This window comes from Tamandua tetradactyla, chromosome 17, assembly GCF_023851605.1.
Source record: "Tamandua tetradactyla isolate mTamTet1 chromosome 17, mTamTet1.pri, whole genome shotgun sequence".
Lineage (NCBI taxonomy): Eukaryota > Metazoa > Chordata > Mammalia > Pilosa > Myrmecophagidae > Tamandua > Tamandua tetradactyla.
Window position 1 is genome coordinate 33,710,831 of NC_135343.1, and position 17,902 is coordinate 33,728,732.

A 17,902-nucleotide genomic window follows, 5' to 3' on the forward strand; every position below is an offset into this window, starting at 1 on the left:
TGTCACTTCTCTTTCCCTAGAGAACCCTGACAAAGACAATATCTGTCAATAACAAAGAGGAAAGGGAGTGACCACATCAGAAAGCAGAGTCAGGGTCCAAATGCCTCCTTAGACCCTTTAGACTGAAGAAAAGGGCCCAAAATAACAAGAGAGAAATTAAGAGGGATAAATGTTCTGTCCAGAAAACCCTCAAATAAATGCCAATCATCATTGTGGCACAACCGCCAAAAGCAGTTTTTCTCTTAACTGAGGAGCTGTTAAAAGTTGTGTTAAGGATCCAAGATGGTGGCTTAGTAAGGTACATGCGTCTTAGTTCCTCCGACTCCAAATCAACTAATAGGTGAACAGAAACAGTACAGAACAGCTGCCAGGGCTACAGCAGGGAATGGACACACAGCGTAACCCAGTCTGGACTGGCTAGTCTGACTGCGAAACTCGGCTGCGGTGAGATCCCCGAGCGACGCGCGATTTCCCAAGCAGCTGCAGCTGCGGCGGTCCGAGCTTATCCATCCTTCCTTCCTGGGCCGGCTGAGAGTCTCGGAGAGGCAAGCTTCCCAGCCAAGGCGGCCGGCACCACACTTTTGCGGGCGGCTTCGAGTCTCGGCTTCGAGTCCGTGGCTACGAGTCTCGGATCAGAGGGCTATCCAAAGTCTGGACTGGCTAGTCTGACTGCGAGACTCGGCTGCGGTGAGACCCCGAGCAGGGCGTGATTTCCCGAGCAGCCGCAGCTGTGGCGGTCCGAGCTACTCCCTCCCTCCTTCCCGGGTCGGCTGAGAGTATCAGAGAAGCAAGTTTCCCAAGCTGAGCCAGGTGGCGCCCCTCTTTTGCGGGCGGCTTCGAATCTCGGCTTTGACTCCGTGGCTATGAATCTCGGATCAGAGGGCTATCCAAAGTCTGGGCTGGCTAGTCTGACTGCGAGACTCGGCTGCGGTGAGACCCCCGAGCGGCGTGCGATTTCCCGATCAGTGGCAGCTGCGGCGGTCCGAGCTACTCCCTCCCTCCTTCCCGGGCCAGCTGAGAGTCTCGGAGAGGCAAGTTTCCCAAGCCGAGGTGGCCGGCGCCCCTCTTTTGCGGGCGGCTTCGAGTCTCGGTTTCGAGTCCGCAGATACAAGTCTCGGATCGGAGTGCTATACAAGCCGCGGTGGCCCCCCCCCACGGGAGGATTCCTGGTCTGGTGGGGAATCCCCCAGGCCTGCTGCGGCCCACGACCAGCCACAGGGTCCCCTCAAGCTGCGGCAGCTGACGCCCCCACTACGCGCGGCCCCTGAACCAACGGAGAGAATTGGATCCAAAATCCCCAGGCTGCGGAGATCAGTGACTGGGGGAGACCCATTCCAAACACTTGAGACAAACGTGTGCCACGTGCGCCACCTACTGGGCAAGATAAGAAAAACAGATCCCAGAGATTTCACAGAAAGATCTTACGACCTTGCTGGGTCCGACACCCAGAGAAATCTGAATAAATGCCCAGATGCCAGCAGCAGAAGATAACTGTCCACGCTCAAAAGATTGAGAATATGGCCCAGTCAAAGGAACAAACCAATAGTTCAAATGAGATACAGGAGCTGAGACAACTAATGCTGAATATACGAACAGAAATGGAAAACATCTTCAAAAACGAAATCAATAAATGGAGGGAGGACATGAGGAGGACATGGGCTGAATATAAAGAAGAAATAGAAAAACTGAAAGAACAAATCACAGAACTTATGGAAGTGAAGGATAAAGTAGCAAAGATGGAAAAAATAATGGATACTTACAATGATAGATTTAAAGAGACAGAAGATAGAATTAGTGATTTGGAGGATGGAACATCTGAATTCCAAAAAGAAAAAGAAATTATCGGGAAAAGAATGGAAAAATTTGAACAGGGTATCAGGGAACTCAAAGACAATATGAACCGCACAAATATACGTGTTGTGGGTATCCCAGAAAGAGAAGAGAAGGGAAAAGGAGGAGAAAAACTAATGGAAGAAATTATCACTGAAAATTTCCCAACTCTTATGAAAGACCTAAAATTACAGATCCAAGAAGTGCAGCGCACCCCAAAGAGATTAGACCCAAATAGGCGTTCTCCAAGACACTTACTAGTTAGAATGTCAGAGGTCAAAGAGAAAGAGAGGATCTTGAAAGCAGCAAGAGAAAAACAATCCATCACATACAAGGCAAACCCAATAAGACTATGTGTAGACTTCTCAGCAGAAACCATGGAAGCTAGAAGACAGTGGGATGATATATTTAAATTCCTAAAAGAGAAAAACTGCCAACCAAGACTCCTATATCCAGCAAAATTGTCCTTCAAAAATGAGGGAGGAATTAAAACATTTATAGACAAAAAGTCACTGAGAGAATTTGTGACCAAGAGACCAGCTCTGCAAGAAATACTAAAGGGAGCACTAGAGTCAGATATGAAAAGACAGAAGAGAGAGGTATGGAGAAGAGTGTAGAAAGAAGGAAAGTCAGATATGATATATATAATACAAAAGGCAAAATGTTAGAGGAAAATATTATCCAAACAGTAATAACACTAAATGTCAATGGACTGAATTCCCCAATCAAAAGACATAGATTGGCAGAATGGATTAAAAAACAGGATCCTTCTATATGCTGTCTACAGGAAACACATCTTAGACCCAAAGATAAACATAGGTTGAAAGTGAGAGGTTGGGAAAAGATATTTCATGCAAATAACAACCAGAAAAGAGCAGGAGTGGCTATACTAATATCCAACAAAGTAGACTTCAAATGTAAAACAGTTAAAAGAGACAAAGAAGGACACTATATACTAATAAAAGGAACAATTACACAAGAAGACATAACAATCATAAATATTTACACACCGAACCAGAATGCCCCAAAATACGTGAGGAATACACTGCAAACACTGAAAAGGGAAATAGACTCATATACCATAATAGTTGGAGACTTAAACTCACCACTCTCATCAAGGGACAGAACATCTAGACAGAGGATCAACAAAGAAATAGAGAATCTGAATATTACTATAAATGAACTAGACTTAATAGACATTTATAGGACATTACATCCCACAACAGCAGGACACACCTTTTTCTCAAGTGCTCATGGATCATTCTCAAAGATAGACTATATGCTGGGTCACAAAGCAAGTCTTAACAAATTTAAAAAGATTGAAATCATACACAACACTTTCTCGAACCATAAAGGAATGATGTTGGAAATCCATAATAGGCAGAGTGCCAGAAAATTCACATATATGTGGAGGCTCAATAACACACTCCTAAACAACGAGTGGGTCAAAGAAGAAATTGCTAGAGAAATTAGCAAATACCTCAAGGTGAATGAAAATGAAAACACAACATATCAAAACTTATGGGACGCAGCAAAGGCAGTGCTAAGAGGGAAATTTATTGCTCTAAATGCCTATATCAGAAAAGAAGAAAAGGCAAAAATTCAGGAATTAACTATCCATTTGGAAGAACTGGAAAAAGAACAGCAAGCTAACCCCAAAGCAAGCAAAAGGAAAGAAATAACAAAGATTAGAGCACAAATAAATGAAATTGAAAACATGAAAACAATAGAGAAAATCAATAAGGCCAGAAGTTGGTTCTATGAGAAAATCAATAAGATTGATTGGCCCTTAGCAAGATTGACAAAAAGAAGAACAGAGAGGATACAAATAAATGAGATCAGAAATGGAAGAGGACACATAACTACTGACCTCACAGAAATAAAGGAGGAAATAACAGGATACTATGAACAACTTTACGCTAATAAATACAACAATTTAGAGGAAATGGACGGGTTCCTGGAAAGACATGAACAACCAACTTTGACTCAAGAAGACAGAGGTGACCTCAACAAACCAACCACAAGTAAAGAAATTGAATCAGTCATTCAAAAGCTTCCTAAAAAGAAAAGTCCAGGATCAGATGGCTTCACATCTGAATTCTATCAAACATTCCAGAAAGAATTAGTACCAACTCTCCTCAAACTCTTCAAAAAAATCGAAGCGGAGGGAAAACTACCTAATTCATTCTATGAAGCCAACATTACCCTCATACCAAAACCAGGCAAAGATATTACAAGAAAAGAAAACTACAGACCAATCTCTCTAATGAATATAGATGCAAAAATCCTCAATAAAATTCTAGCAAATCGTATCCAACAACACATTAAAAGAATTATTCATCATGACCAAGTAGGATTCATCCCAGGTATGCAAGGATGGTTCAACATAAGAAAATCAATTAATGTAATACACCATATCAACAAATCAAAGCAGAAAAATCACATGATCATCTCAATTGATGCAGAGAAGGCATTCGACAAGATTCAACATCCTTTCCTGTTGAAAACACTTCAAAAGATAGGAATACAAGGGAACTTCCTTAAAATGATAGAGGGAATATATGAAAAACCCACAGCTAATATCATCCTCAGTGGGGAAAAATTGAAAACTTTCCCCCTAAGATCAGGAACAAGACAAGGATGTCCACTATCACCACTATTATTCAACATTGTGTTGGAGGTTTTAGCAGAGCAATTAGACAAGAAAAAGAAAAACAAGGCATCCAAATTGGAAAGGAAGAAGTAAAACTATCACTGTTTGCAGACGATATGATACTATACGTCGAAAACCCGGAAAAATCCACAACAAAACTACTAGAGCTAATAAATGAGTACAGCAAAGTAGCAGGTTACAAGATCAACATTCAAAAATCTGTAGCATTTCTATACACTAGCAATGAACAAGCAGAGGGGGAAATCAAGAAACAAATCCCATTTACAATTGCAACTAAAAGAATAAAATACCTAGGAATAAATTTAACTAAAGAGACAAAAAACCTATATAAAGAAAACTACAAAAAACTGCTAAAAGAAATCACAGAAGACCTAAACAGATGGAAGGGCATACCGTGTTCTTGGATTGGAAGACTAAATATAGTTAAGATGTCAATCCTACCTAAATTGATTTGCAGATTCAATGCAATACCAATCAAAATCCCTACAACTTATTTTTCAGAAATAGAAAAACCAATAAGCAAATTTATCTGGAAGGGCAGGGTGCCCCGAAGTGCTAAAAACATCTTGATGAAAAAAAACGAAGCTGGAGGTCTTGCACTGCCTGACTTTAAGGCATATTATGAAGCCACAGTGGTCAAAACAGCATGGTATTGGCATAAAGATAGATATATCGACCAATGGAATCGAATAGAATGCTCAGATATAGACCCTCTCATCTATGGACATTTGATCTTTGATAAGGCAGTCAAGCCAACTCACCTGGGACAGAACAGTCTCTTCAATAAATGGTGCCTAGAGAACTGGATATCCATATGCAAAAGAATGAAAGAAGACCCATATCTCACACCCTACACAAAAGTTAACTCAAAATGGATCAAAGATCTAAACATTAGGTCTAAGACCATAAAACAGTTAGAGGAAAATGTAGGGATATATCTTATGAATCTTACAATTGGAGGCGGTTTTATGGACCTTACACCTAAAGCAAGAGCACTGAAGAAGGAAATAAATAAATGGGAACTCCTCAAAATTAAACACTTTTGTGCATAAAGAACTTCATCAAGAAAGTAGAAAGACAGCCTACACAATGGGAATCAATATTTGGAAATGACATATCAGATAAAGGTCTAGTATCCAGAATTTATAATGAGATTGTTCAACTCAACAACAAAAAGATAGCCAACCCAATTACAAAATGGGAAAAAGACTTGAATAGACACCTCTCAGAGGAGGAAATACAAATGGCCAAAAGACAGATGAAGAGATGCTCAATGTCCCTGGCCATTAGAGAAATGCAAATCAAAACCACAATGAGATATCATCTCACACCCACCAGAATGGCCATTATCAACAAAACAGAAAATGACCAGTGCTGGAGAGGATGCGGTGAAAGAGGCACACTTATCCACTGTTGGTGGGAATGTCAAATGGTGCAACCACTGTGGAATGCAGTTTGGTGGTTCCTCAAAAAGCTGAATATAGAATTGCCATACGACCCAGCAATACCATTGCTGGGAATCTACTCAATGGAATTAAGGGCAAAAACTCAAACGGACATTTGCACACAAATGCTTATAGCAGCGTTATTTACAATTGCAAAGAGATGGAAACAGCCAAAATGTCCATCAACAGACGAGTGGCTAAACAAACTGTGGTATATACATACGATGGAATATTATGCAGCTTAAGGCAGGATAAACTTATGAAGCATGTAATAACATGGATGGACCTAGAGAACATTATGCTGAGTGAGTCTAGCCAAAAACTAAAAGACAAATACTGTATGGTCCCAATGATGTGAATCGACACTCGAGAATAAACTTGGAATATGTCATTGGTAACAGAGTTCAGCAGGAGTTAGAAACAGGGTAAGATAATGGGTAATTGGAGCTGATGGAATACAGACTGTGCAATAGGACTAGATACAAAAACTCAAAAATGGACAGCACAATAATACCTAATTGTAAAGTAATCATGTTAAAATACTGAATGAAGCTGCATCCGAGCTATAGGTTTTTGTTTTGTTTTGTTCTTATTATTACTACTTTTATTTTTTTTCTCTATATTAACATTCTATATCTTTTTCAGTTATATTGCTAGTTCTTCTAAACCGATGCAAATGTACTAAGAAACGATGATCATGCATCTATGTGATGATGTTAAGAATTACTGGTTGCATATGTAGAATGGTATGATTTCTAAAAAAAAAAAAATAATGATCAGCACAATACTGCCTAATTATAAAGTAATTATGTTGGAACGCTGAATGAAGCTGCATCTGAGTTATAGTTTTTGTTTTTTTTTCTCTTATATATTTTTGTACTTTTTATTTTTATTTTTGTTTTCTCTCTGTGTTATCAATTTATTTCTTTTTCTGTTGTCTTGCTATTTCTTTCTCTAAATCGATGCATATGTACTGAGAAATGATGACCATACACCTATGTGATGATATTAAGAATTACTGATTGCATATGTAGAATGGAATGATTTCTAAATGTTGTGTTAGTTAATTTTTTTATTAATAAAAAAATAAAATAAAATAAAATAAAAAGTTGTGTTAATGTGCTTCTCTCTCATGTTTATTTTAATTTATTTTATTTATTAAACATACTAACATACAAACACAAACATTCTTATCATATGATCATTTCATTCTATATATATAATCAGTAAATCACAATATGTCATGCTATTTTTTTAACATGCCTCCCAGCCCCACTATTTTGACAGAGACACACATTTTATTATTACAGCAGAAAACAAAAAAGAAAGTTAACCCTCAACTTTTAATACCCAAAATAGTATTTTTTAGTTCACTGCAAAACAATAGTCTTGGAAACATGACTTTGTCACAAGAAGAATGCTTCTTCAAATTCTAAACCCTTTCTCTTTACACATCAAGATGTAAGCCTAGGACTTCTGGGTCAAGATGGTGGCTTAACAACGTGCACATTTAGTTCGTCCTCCAGAACAACTACTAAATTACCAGAAACAGTACAGAACAGCTCCCGGAGCCACGATAGTGACCAGACACACAGCATACCCCAGTCTGGACCAGCTGGACTGGCTGCGAGCACCCCCAGTTCCATAAGTTCCCTAAGCCGTGGTGGCAGGCACCCCTTCCCAAGGGCCGCTTCCCAGAGGGGAAAGGAGAGGACTTTACCAGCAGCAGGGACTGGGCACAATCAAACGCCACTTGTGGAACTAATTAACACATTCTGACTACTAAAAATAGGCCCCCAGCTTAGGTGAACCTGATCAAAGCAGAGGTTGCTCATTTTTGCCCTGGCGCCAAGGGGGCAGGACTGACAGAAAAAGGGGGGGAAAAAAAGAAGGAAACAGAGGTTTTTGTGGCTGTGTATCTACAAAGGCTTGACTGCCTCTGGATACAGCGGCAGGACTTTTCAGGCTGCAACTGCCCCAGGCATAGGCAGAAGTGAGCTCTTTAGGGGGCTTGTCTGGAGCCTGTGCCTTCCCCAGGGGAGGGGTGAAGCCCAACTCAGGTGGAATCCCTCCATCAAGGAATTCAGACACCAGGGCTTGGTAATTTGAAGCCATTAAAACCAGCCTACAACCTCTTCTCTGTCTCCACCATGCCCCCAGCAGGGAGAGTCTGCCAAAGTTAAAGGTACCGCATCATCTTATGCTGGTGGGACCTGCAGTCAGACAAGCGCCACACACAAGGAAGGATAAGAAAAACAGTCCAGAGACTTCACAGGAAAGTCTTTCAACCTGCTGGGTCTCACCCTCAGGGAAAACTGACACAGGTGACTCTTTCCTCCTAATAGGAGGCCAGTTTGGACTGGGAAAATCTGGCTGGGGTCTATAATATCTAAGTAGACCCTCCTAAGTGTGTGGGGGGGGAAGGCACCACACAAGCAGGGCAAGAAACAAGAAAACAAGAACTGAAAAATTCTCCTCTGTTAAACAAAACTTAAGCTAAAGGTCCAGATAAAGCTGAATGGAATGTCAAAGAACAGATAGACAACAAATTCATCCAGCAAGAAAACCCTAGATAAAAGAAGTGAAAGCAATCTTCAGAATAAACTAATTAAGGTAATTAAATGCCTAGACACCAGCAAAAAATAACAAATCACACTAGGGAAATTGAAGATATGGCCCAGTCAAAGGAACAAACCAACAATTCAAATGACATACAGGAGCTGAAACAATTAATTCAGAATGTACGAACAGACATGGAAAACCTCATCAAAAACCAAATCAATGAATTGAGGGAGGATATAAAGAAGGCAAGGAAAAAACAAAAAGAAGAAACTGAAAGTCTGAAAAAACAAATCACAGAACTTACGGGAATGAAAGACACAGTAGAAGAGATGAAACAAACAATGGAAACCTACAATGGTAGATTTCGAGAGACAGAACATAGGATTTCAAAACTAGAGGATGGAACATCTGAAATCCGACAAGAAACAGAACTATAGGGAAAAAATGGAAAAATATGAGCAGGGACTCAGGGAATTGAAGGACAATATGAAGCTCATGAATATACGTGTTGTGGGTGTCCCAGAAGGAGAAGAGAAGGGAAAAGGAGGAGAAAAACTAATGGAGGAAATTATCACTGAAAATTTCACAACTCTTATGAAAGACTTAAAATTACAGATCCAAGAAGTGTCGCGTACCCCAAAGAGAATAGATCCAAATAGAGATACTCCAAGACATTTAATAATCAGAATGTCAGAGGTCAAAGAGAAAGAGAGGCTCTTGAAAGCAGCAAGAGAAAAACAATCCATCACATACAAGGGAAGCCCAATAAGACTATGCACAGATCTCTCAGCAGAAACCGTGGAGGAGAGAAGACAGTGGGATAATATATTTAAATTATTAAAAGAGAAAAACTGCCAACCAGGAATTCTATATCCAGCAAAATTGTCCTTCAAAAATGAGGGAGAAATTAAAACATTTTCAGACAAAAAGTCACTGAGAGAATTTGTGACCAAGAGACCAGCTCTGCCAGAAATACTAAAGGAAACACTAGAGATAGATATGAAGACAGAAGAGAGAGGTGTGGAGAAGAGTGTAGAAAGGAAGACTATGAGTAAAGGTAAAAAGAAGGAAAATTAAATATGACATATAAGATCCAGAAGGCAAAATAGTACAAGAAAGTACTACCCATGAAGTAATAACACTGAATGTTAATGGATTAAACTCTCCAATCAAAAGACATAGTCTGGCAGAATGGATTAAAAAACAGGACCCATCTATATGCTGTCTCTAATCAAAGGACATGAGGCCAAGGACACAAATGCACATTTACACACCAATGTTTATAGCAGCATTATTAACAATAACTAAGAGATGGAAACAGCCAAAATGTCCATCAACAGACAGTTAACTAAACAAACTGTGACATTTACATAAGATGGAATATTATGCAGCTGTAAGACAGAATAAAGTTATGAAGTATGTAACAACATGAATGGACCTTAGGGACATTATGCTGAGTGTGATCAGCCAGAAACAAAAGGACAAATACTGTATGGTCTCACTGATATGAACTGACATTAGTGAATAAACTTGGAATATTTCCTTGGTAACAGAGACCATCAGGAGATAGAAATAGGGTAAGATATTGGGTAATTGGCGCTGAAGGGATACAGGTTGTGCAACAGGACTGAATATAAAAACTCAGAAATGGACAGCACAATATTACCTAACTGTAATACAATTATGTTAAAATACTGAATGAAGCTGCATGTGAGAATGATAGAGGGAGAAGGGCTGGGGCACAAATGAAATCATAAAGAAAGATAGATGATAAAGATTGAGATGCTATAATCTAGGAATGCCTAGAGTGTATAATGATAGTGACTAAATGCACAAATTTAAAAATGTTTTTGCATGAGGAAGAACAGAAGAATGTCATTACTGCAGTGTGCTGAAAATAGATGGTAATTAATATTTTAAAATTTCAACTAATGTGTGAGACTAAAGCAAAAAATGTTTATTTGGTACAAATCTATACTTTAACTAGTGCATCTCTTAATATAACTTATGTAGATAGTTGATTGAACACCTTAAGTACATGGAACTTTGTATAGGACATGAGATTTTGTTGGTTTGTCCAGGTGATGCCCTGATGAATCCCAGAGTAATTTGATCAGTGAGTGGAAAAGTATTTGCAAAGTCCCCTTTGGGGAATGGTGAGAACGGGGGAAAACTCAACTTCCCCAAGTTGAACTCTTGATATTCTCACAAGTAGTGTGGACAACCAAAGCTATAGGCTGAGCCCCCAGTCTTGGGGTTTGTTCATATGAAACTTAACACCACAGGGGACAGGTCAAGCCTACAGAAAATTAAGCCTAAGAGTCACCCCCAAGAGAACCTCTTTTGTTGCTCAGATGTGGCCTCTCTCTCCAGCCAACACAGCAAGCAGACTCACCACCCTCCCCCTGTCTACGTGGGACATGGCTACCAGGGGTGTGGATCTTCCTGGCAGCGTGGGACAGAAATCCCAGAATGAGCTGAGATTCAGCATCAAGGGATTGAGAAAAACTCTAGAATGAGCTGAGACCCAGCATCAAGGGACTGAGAAACCCTTCTTGACCAAAAGGGGGAAGAGTGAAATGAGACAAAGTCTCAATGGCTGAGAGGTTCCAAACAGAGTTGAGAGGTTATCCTGGAGGTTATTCTTATGCATTAAGTAGATATCACCTTGTTATCCAAGATGTAATGAAGAGGCTGGAGGGAACTGCCTGAAAATGTAGAGCTGTGTTCCAGTAGCCATGTTTCTTGATGATGATTGTATAATGATATAGCTTTCACAATGTGACTGTGTGATTGTGAAAACCTTGTGTCTGATGCTCCTTTTATCTACCTTGTCAACAGATGAGAGGAACATATGGAATAAAAATAAATAATAGGGGGAATAAATGTTAAAATAGATTTAGTTTGAAATGCTAGTGATCAATGAAAAGGATCAGTAAGGGGTATGGCCTATAAATTTTTTTTTTCTGTTTGTTATATTTTTCTGTTGTCTTTTTATTTCTTTTTCTGAATTGATGCTAATGTTCTGGGAAATGATCATGATGATGAATATGCAACTATGTGATGATATTGTGAATTGCTGAGTGTATTCGTTGGGAATGTTTGTTTCTTGTAATTTTTTTTAACTAATAAAAATTTTTTAAAAAATAAATAGATAAATAATAGGGGGAACAAATGTTAAAATAAATTTAGTAGATTAAAATGCTGGTGAGCAATGAAAGGAAGGGGTAAGGAGTATGGTATTTATGAATTTTTTTTCTGTTTTCTTTTGATTTCTTTTTCTGAATTGATGCAACTGCTCTACGAAATGATTATGCTGATGAACATGCAATTATGTGATAAAAAAAGAATGTTCATATTGTATGTTGATTGGTTTTATTGATAAAATTTTTTTAAAAAGATGTAAACCTGGTGGACTCAGGGTTTTACTCTAAGCAATAATGTAGAGAGGAAGGGGCTATGACATGAGGGGAGATTCAGTAAGATAGGAAAGAGGAGGAAAAAAGTCATTTAAGATCTGAGAACAGAGAAGTTAGTCACATAAGAGATCTCACTTTCATTGCCCTCTAAGTTCAAAACTCAGGAATGGAAGGAATGGAAGGGGTTGTGCCCCCCCCCACACACACACACACACATGGTCTGGAGGAGTCCTCAAGTGGCTGGGAGAATTCCTGAAGGCAGCAGGGAAAGACAGCAAGCTTTGAGGTCAGTAGCATGTAGAAAGCTACCGAGATGGCTTTGTTTCCTGGTGGGATGCAGAGGTGCTGAGAGCCCCAGGAGAGACCTGGAGCTAGGAAAAACTTGTCAAGGGTGGTCTTGTTGAGACCAGAGGTGATGGTGGCAATGGCAGCTGTTGGAGTCAGCATGTCTAACTCTGTTAAGAGGAGATGAAGGAGGGGCACCACTGAGGAGGTGACCTTTGGGCAAGTCTTGAAAGATGAATGGGAATGCCCCAGGTGGCTAAGGCACTCCAGGCAGTGGGGAGTGTGTGCAAAAGCCATGGTGTGATGTAGCATGAGAGCTGGGTGCACGTTAGGGAGCAGAGAGGTTGCACCGGAAACTAGAGCCTGGGGGCCAAGCTAAGACATTGCAGAAGGGAGCACATTTGGGCTTTTAATGTCTTGATTTGACAGTAATGTGGGGTAAGCTGTAAGATGGGTAAAACAGACATTGAATCTTCTCTCTCTCTCTCACACACACACATACACACATATACACAAACACACACACACAGAGTCAACATTTACAGAGTAGTACAATAGCCCTGGCTCAGTGGAGCACCCAAAGATCTTAAAGAAAACACAGTCCCGGTCCTTCTGGAGGCAAGCCAATGTTCCTGCAGCCCAAAGATCCCCAGGACTCACTTTGTAAAGTCTTCAGATGTGGCTGGCAGCAGCTGCCTATACTCTATTTCTCTCCTTTTCTTCTCAGAAAATCACAGCTTCACACACACTTCCCCCTGGTTCAGAGCACCCTCTTCTTTCATGGGCATCACTCACTTTTCTGAAGTGAGATCAAGGATAGGAGCCTTCTTCACTCTGATAATTTTGCCCTGCTTCTGTCTCCTTAGCTGTGGTGTTTAGAGCCACCTGTTTCCTTGTATGTCCAGCAAGTGAATCTAGTGAAGTGAGGTTAGAAAGCCATAGACAATTTAGCCTGGAGAGAATGTGATTTGGAGATAAGTTGGTTACTGACTTTAGGGCTAGAGAGGGATTTTCTAGGAAGGAAGTGGACCAATTGAAAGAAGCAGTAAGAGAAATAGGGTTAGATTAAGAAAGAAAAGATAGTATTTGGAGAGAAGGAAGATTGTACAGAGAATGCCAAAGATGGTGCCATGCGCCTCCACCCTGGATCTCTGGGAGGAGAGGACAGACAAGTGACAGCACAGAGAGCTCAGCACTCAATTCTCCTCCCTCCAGCTGATAGGTGTGTTGGTGGGCCTGTGAAGGCTCTCCAACTCAATGGTTCCATGATTCTGTGATGTCACTGAAGAGAGAAGAATGGGGAGTTGGGCTCAGCTCCAGCTGCTCGATTCCTCTCTCCTCTGGATTCTGATAGTTTTTGGGATGAGGGGAGGTGAGCTGAGTGATCGCACGTGTCCCAGCTCAGTCTCCCCTCTGGCCACCTCAGCCCCCACCACATTTATGGAGAGGAATTAGCCAGTGTGAGTCAATTCCACTCAAACAAGCAGAACATCTTTCATGAAACTTGCACTTTTCAAAAGGACAACAATGAAAACGGCCTTTTATTCTTTTGTTTCTAGAAAATTTAAAGAACAAGAGAACCACATTCAAACTGAGTTAGAAAGGAATATTTGGACAATCTGCAATTGTGACAGTGGAGCTCGTCTAGCTAACCCTATGAGAACTGAAACCACAGCATTCACTTTCTTCATCCTTCTTCTGTTTTGCTTCATTTGCATCTTCCTTTTATTGGTGGTTTTTTTATATAAATGGTATAAATCCATGCTGATAAAGTAGGATCAGTTTTCAAGTTACACTAGCAAATGCCTCTAGAAATAATGCAAAACAATTTAAAATAGCAGAGCATATAGTAATGCTGTAGCTATCTAGTTTTTCTATTTCAGAGTTTTAGAAATGCTAATTTTTGGTTTAGAAATGAAGTTCCCACCAAACCTTAAAATTAGGATCTTTCTTTTCTATATCTTTTTTTCAGTTTCAGCGCCAAGAAAGAGATAGCAAAAATTTCTTGTACAGATGTTAATGGAGGTAAAGATTGTCCAGATGCTAAAGTGGAGACGGACAATTCAAACGACCAAGCAAAGTAAGTCTGTATCTTAGGATGTGAGGAAAAGCCATTTCTATGTATGATAATGGTGACTGAGATGCATGAAATTTTGAGCCTGCTGCTTTATTTTCCAGGACTATCCTCATGCAAATAAGGGACATGAATCCGCCGGTGAGGCCTGGCATTCTCGTCCAGAGACGGAGTAAGGACATGCTGGACAGATCCTTAGAAAATAAGGAGGACCTGGAGGCAACAGGAGAAGAGGAAGACAAAGCAAAAGAAAGGGAAGACGCTGAGGATGCTGATCAAGAGGTGATATGCTTTTCTACTCTGAAAGGGCAGTTTAAATAGAATTTAGATCGAAAAGGAAATAAATCACTCTAATAGGCATGATAATAAGGGATGGTATTCCTGTAACTTAGACTTATACCTGGAATAAGTCCAACATCCACAATTTCCTAGCCTGTAAGTTCATATTATTAAATGCATATACCAAGGCTACCTAGAAACTTGCTCCTCCTTCATTCGAACGTCTGTGTTTTTGTGTTTAATAATTCCCCTTCATTTTTTTTTTTCTTAGAATCCTAGTATCTTAGAGCTGGAAAGACCTGGGATATTTCTAGGGATCCAACTTTGTCATGTTACAAACAAGAAAATGAGATGAATTCTTCAAGGTCACTCAGTTTCACCATGGCCAGGCTCAGGGCAGACTCTGTGTCCCTCATCTAGCTCAGGGCTCCTTCTGTAGCAGCATTCAGACATTTCCAGGCCTTCTGGAGCTCCATATTTGGGGTCTCCAAATAAGAACAACTCATGTACTCTCCCACTGCATGAGCCCTGGTTCCTTACTGAGGAATAACAATCATCCAGGTGGCTCTGGGTTTGACCAAGATATCTTTATAATGACCACCTCGTAGAATAACACATGCCACCAAATGTGATTTGAATGTGGCCATGCATGCTTTTATAATCACAGGGATCGGTGATTATGACAAATTAACACTGCTTCCCTATATCATTCAGAAATACTTTTTCTGCTTCTCACCAACATAATCTGCATTTGACCTATGTTTTTAACATTAGGGCTTGTTGAAATCTTAAATTGATTTTTTATATTTTTGTCCCATTCTCTTGCAGGGTGATTACATGCCAAAGTCAGACACAGGTGCTCCTGAATTTGTTGAAAACCAAAAACGACCCCTAAAAGGAGTGACGTTTTCTAGGGAGGTAATTGTTGTGGATCTTGGGAAGGAATACCCTACACCTCAAAGCTTTACTCGAGAACATAAAGAGAGAAAATGAAGCTTGAAAAAGGCTGAAAGTGAAAGAAATGCAACCTTGAACTAACAATGAAATGACTGGGGGGTACAAAATCATGTTGAAACCACAGAATAATTGGAATTAAGCAAATACAAAATAGTATTTTACATTTGTGCTGAAAAAAGTGGGCTAGGCACAAAATTCTGTAAGTAGAATACTCAGATTGAATATAGACTTTTCAAAAACTCAAATCTGAGTTCAATAAAAAAATTGATCATATTAAGTGTCCTTAAAACTCTGTCTATTCAAGCTCTGTTCTAACATGTGAATAAAGTTAGATGTTTGCTAGATAAATCATATTCAAGATCCCAAGCATTCATGACCAAATAACATTTTTCTATCATCATGGAAACTTCCAATAGCTAAGGTCTTCTACTACATAATCCACTTTGAACTCTGCCCTGAAACCTTTCTTGTGCTGCTTTTTAAAAGACTAATACCAAAGCAAAACCACAAAACTCCCTCCACCAACAAACATAACCTGCTTCTTTAGCAAGTCCTGAGGTTGTACTTGATTCTTGATTTCAGTGGCTTAAATTTTGCTATCTGAATGTGGAATGTGACAGTAAAGACCAGCATGATATCATCCACACCAACAAACATAGGTCAACTGTGCATTTTTTGCAAGAGTCTATGAAAGGGATAAAAAGCAAAGCATAGCATTTGATTCAGGGACCTAGAACAGCATCATGTATATAGTATATACTCAATAAATGTTTGTAGAATGAGTGGGAGAATGTGATAAAGATAATGTGGAATATGTAACTGCTAAATGACACCCTTTGAAGGGAGAAGGCTCCATAGCCCACTGTGAGAAGAAGGAAGGGTTTAACCAAAGGGTAGGATTAAATAACAAAGACAGAAGGATGAGTATATTTCAGCTGGGGAAAGTCACAAGGCAAAGCAAAGGGGTGAGGCGTGTTGAGTTTGATGGGCATCAGTTTGCTGGAGCTGAAAGTTGCTGTTGAGGAATGTTGGGAGGTAACAGTGAAGTGCAGTGAGAAGTCAGAGTTAGGCCATTCTTGGGATCCCAGGCTAGGTGTATGGGGTGGAGAATGAATTAGAGAAGTCTGAACCAAGGCTGGAAATGAGGGAGTTGCAGAAATATTCTTTTGGGGTCCATGAGGTCTTTATGAGTATTTAAGATTTTTTTTTGCTTTCTATCTTTAAAATTTTAATAAAGTTTAGATGTATCTAAATGTCCATATTTGGCTCTGTATTCCAATATGATTTTACAGTTTCATTGTCCATATCTGTGTGTGTATATAGAGAACGAAGTATTGCTTCATCACATGCTGATGAGAAAAGCCAGAGGAAGTTTTATTACATAAACGACACATCTATGTCAAAGTGAAAGACAAGTTCTTTATAATTAACTATGGTAACCAAAGTTTTGCAAATGTCGAAACAGGAACTAGGAAAATTGGAAAAATTGGCCATTATGCCCATAATGATATATGCACACAGAATTCCAGAAAACTGTTGGTGCCATGAATACAATGTAAGCAGCTGAGTAGTCAACAGCATGACATCTCTGGCACTAAATATCATTTGAATTCCACTGGTTGGGTGATTTTCTTTGTATTTGATTTGCAAGTTTGTTCTGGTTTTAGAGTTGGACAAGAGCTTTAAGGATAAGGAATTGATATCTAGTTTTATGTTTCTGCACATTTTTAAAAAACACTATAACAAAAAATTGCTGGCAACACTTGGAGAGAATCCACAAGGACTCTCCATCCAGGATTAGGTCATTGAAGAGTAGCCATCAATAGATAATTGGAGATGGTGATCACAACAATTTAGATTTGAAAGGTTAAGAGCTAGTACACGGAGGTGCAGTTGGAAAGCAATGAAACATGAAGGAAAAGTGAAGCACATCAATTCCTGGTTAGATGTGGTAGGAATGGAAGGAGTACACTGGGATGACTTTGGATAACTGAAAAATATCTAGAATAGTCAAATCCAGAGAAGTGACTAAATTGGGGGAAAGGACTAGGTGGTTTTTAGTTCTGTTGAATTTAAGGTATTGGCCAGAAATTCAACTGAAGGTACCCACTGAGCAATAAAAGCTGCAGGAATCCTTGTTTCCAGTGCCTAAGCTGTGACTCCTGAGAAAAGTTGAGCATTTCCTTCTCAATGCCCTTTGGTATTTCTCTTGAAGAAAAGGATCAAGCTCACCACTTTACCTCTTTAATTAGCTGTTGATCCAGAGACTTTCTTCAAAAGACTACCCCAAGCAGGATACACCATCCAAAAGCCAAAAGGGAAAAATTTGATAAATTGTACTATTTTTTTTAAAAAAAGCTTCTGTATAGCATAAAAT

The 17,902-nt window shown here is 39.6% G+C and overlaps 1 protein-coding gene across 6 annotated transcripts in view; it reads left to right on the plus strand.

Annotated features, from left to right (window-relative positions):
• The window catches only part of C17H2orf74 (chromosome 17 C2orf74 homolog), a 60,627-nt gene extending 44,829 nt beyond the window's left edge, over positions 1–15,798 (plus strand). The window contains exons 1-5 of one of the 6 annotated variants that reach the window (XM_077134317.1): positions 13,483–13,675; positions 13,775–13,987; positions 14,188–14,295; positions 14,394–14,571; positions 15,397–15,798. In XM_077134317.1, the coding sequence (XP_076990432.1) occupies positions 13,872–13,987; positions 14,188–14,295; positions 14,394–14,571; positions 15,397–15,561 (567 nt within the window). In that variant the 5' untranslated portion in view covers positions 13,483–13,675; positions 13,775–13,871 and the 3' untranslated portion in view covers positions 15,562–15,798. Of the gene's footprint in view, positions 1–11,418; positions 11,454–13,482; positions 13,676–13,774; positions 13,988–14,187; positions 14,296–14,393; positions 14,572–15,396 lie in introns of those variants that run through there. The other 5 variants (XM_077134318.1, XM_077134319.1, XM_077134320.1 and 2 more) reach the window with 5 other exon arrangements.
• The last annotated feature ends 2,104 nt before the right edge of the window (positions 15,799–17,902 follow it).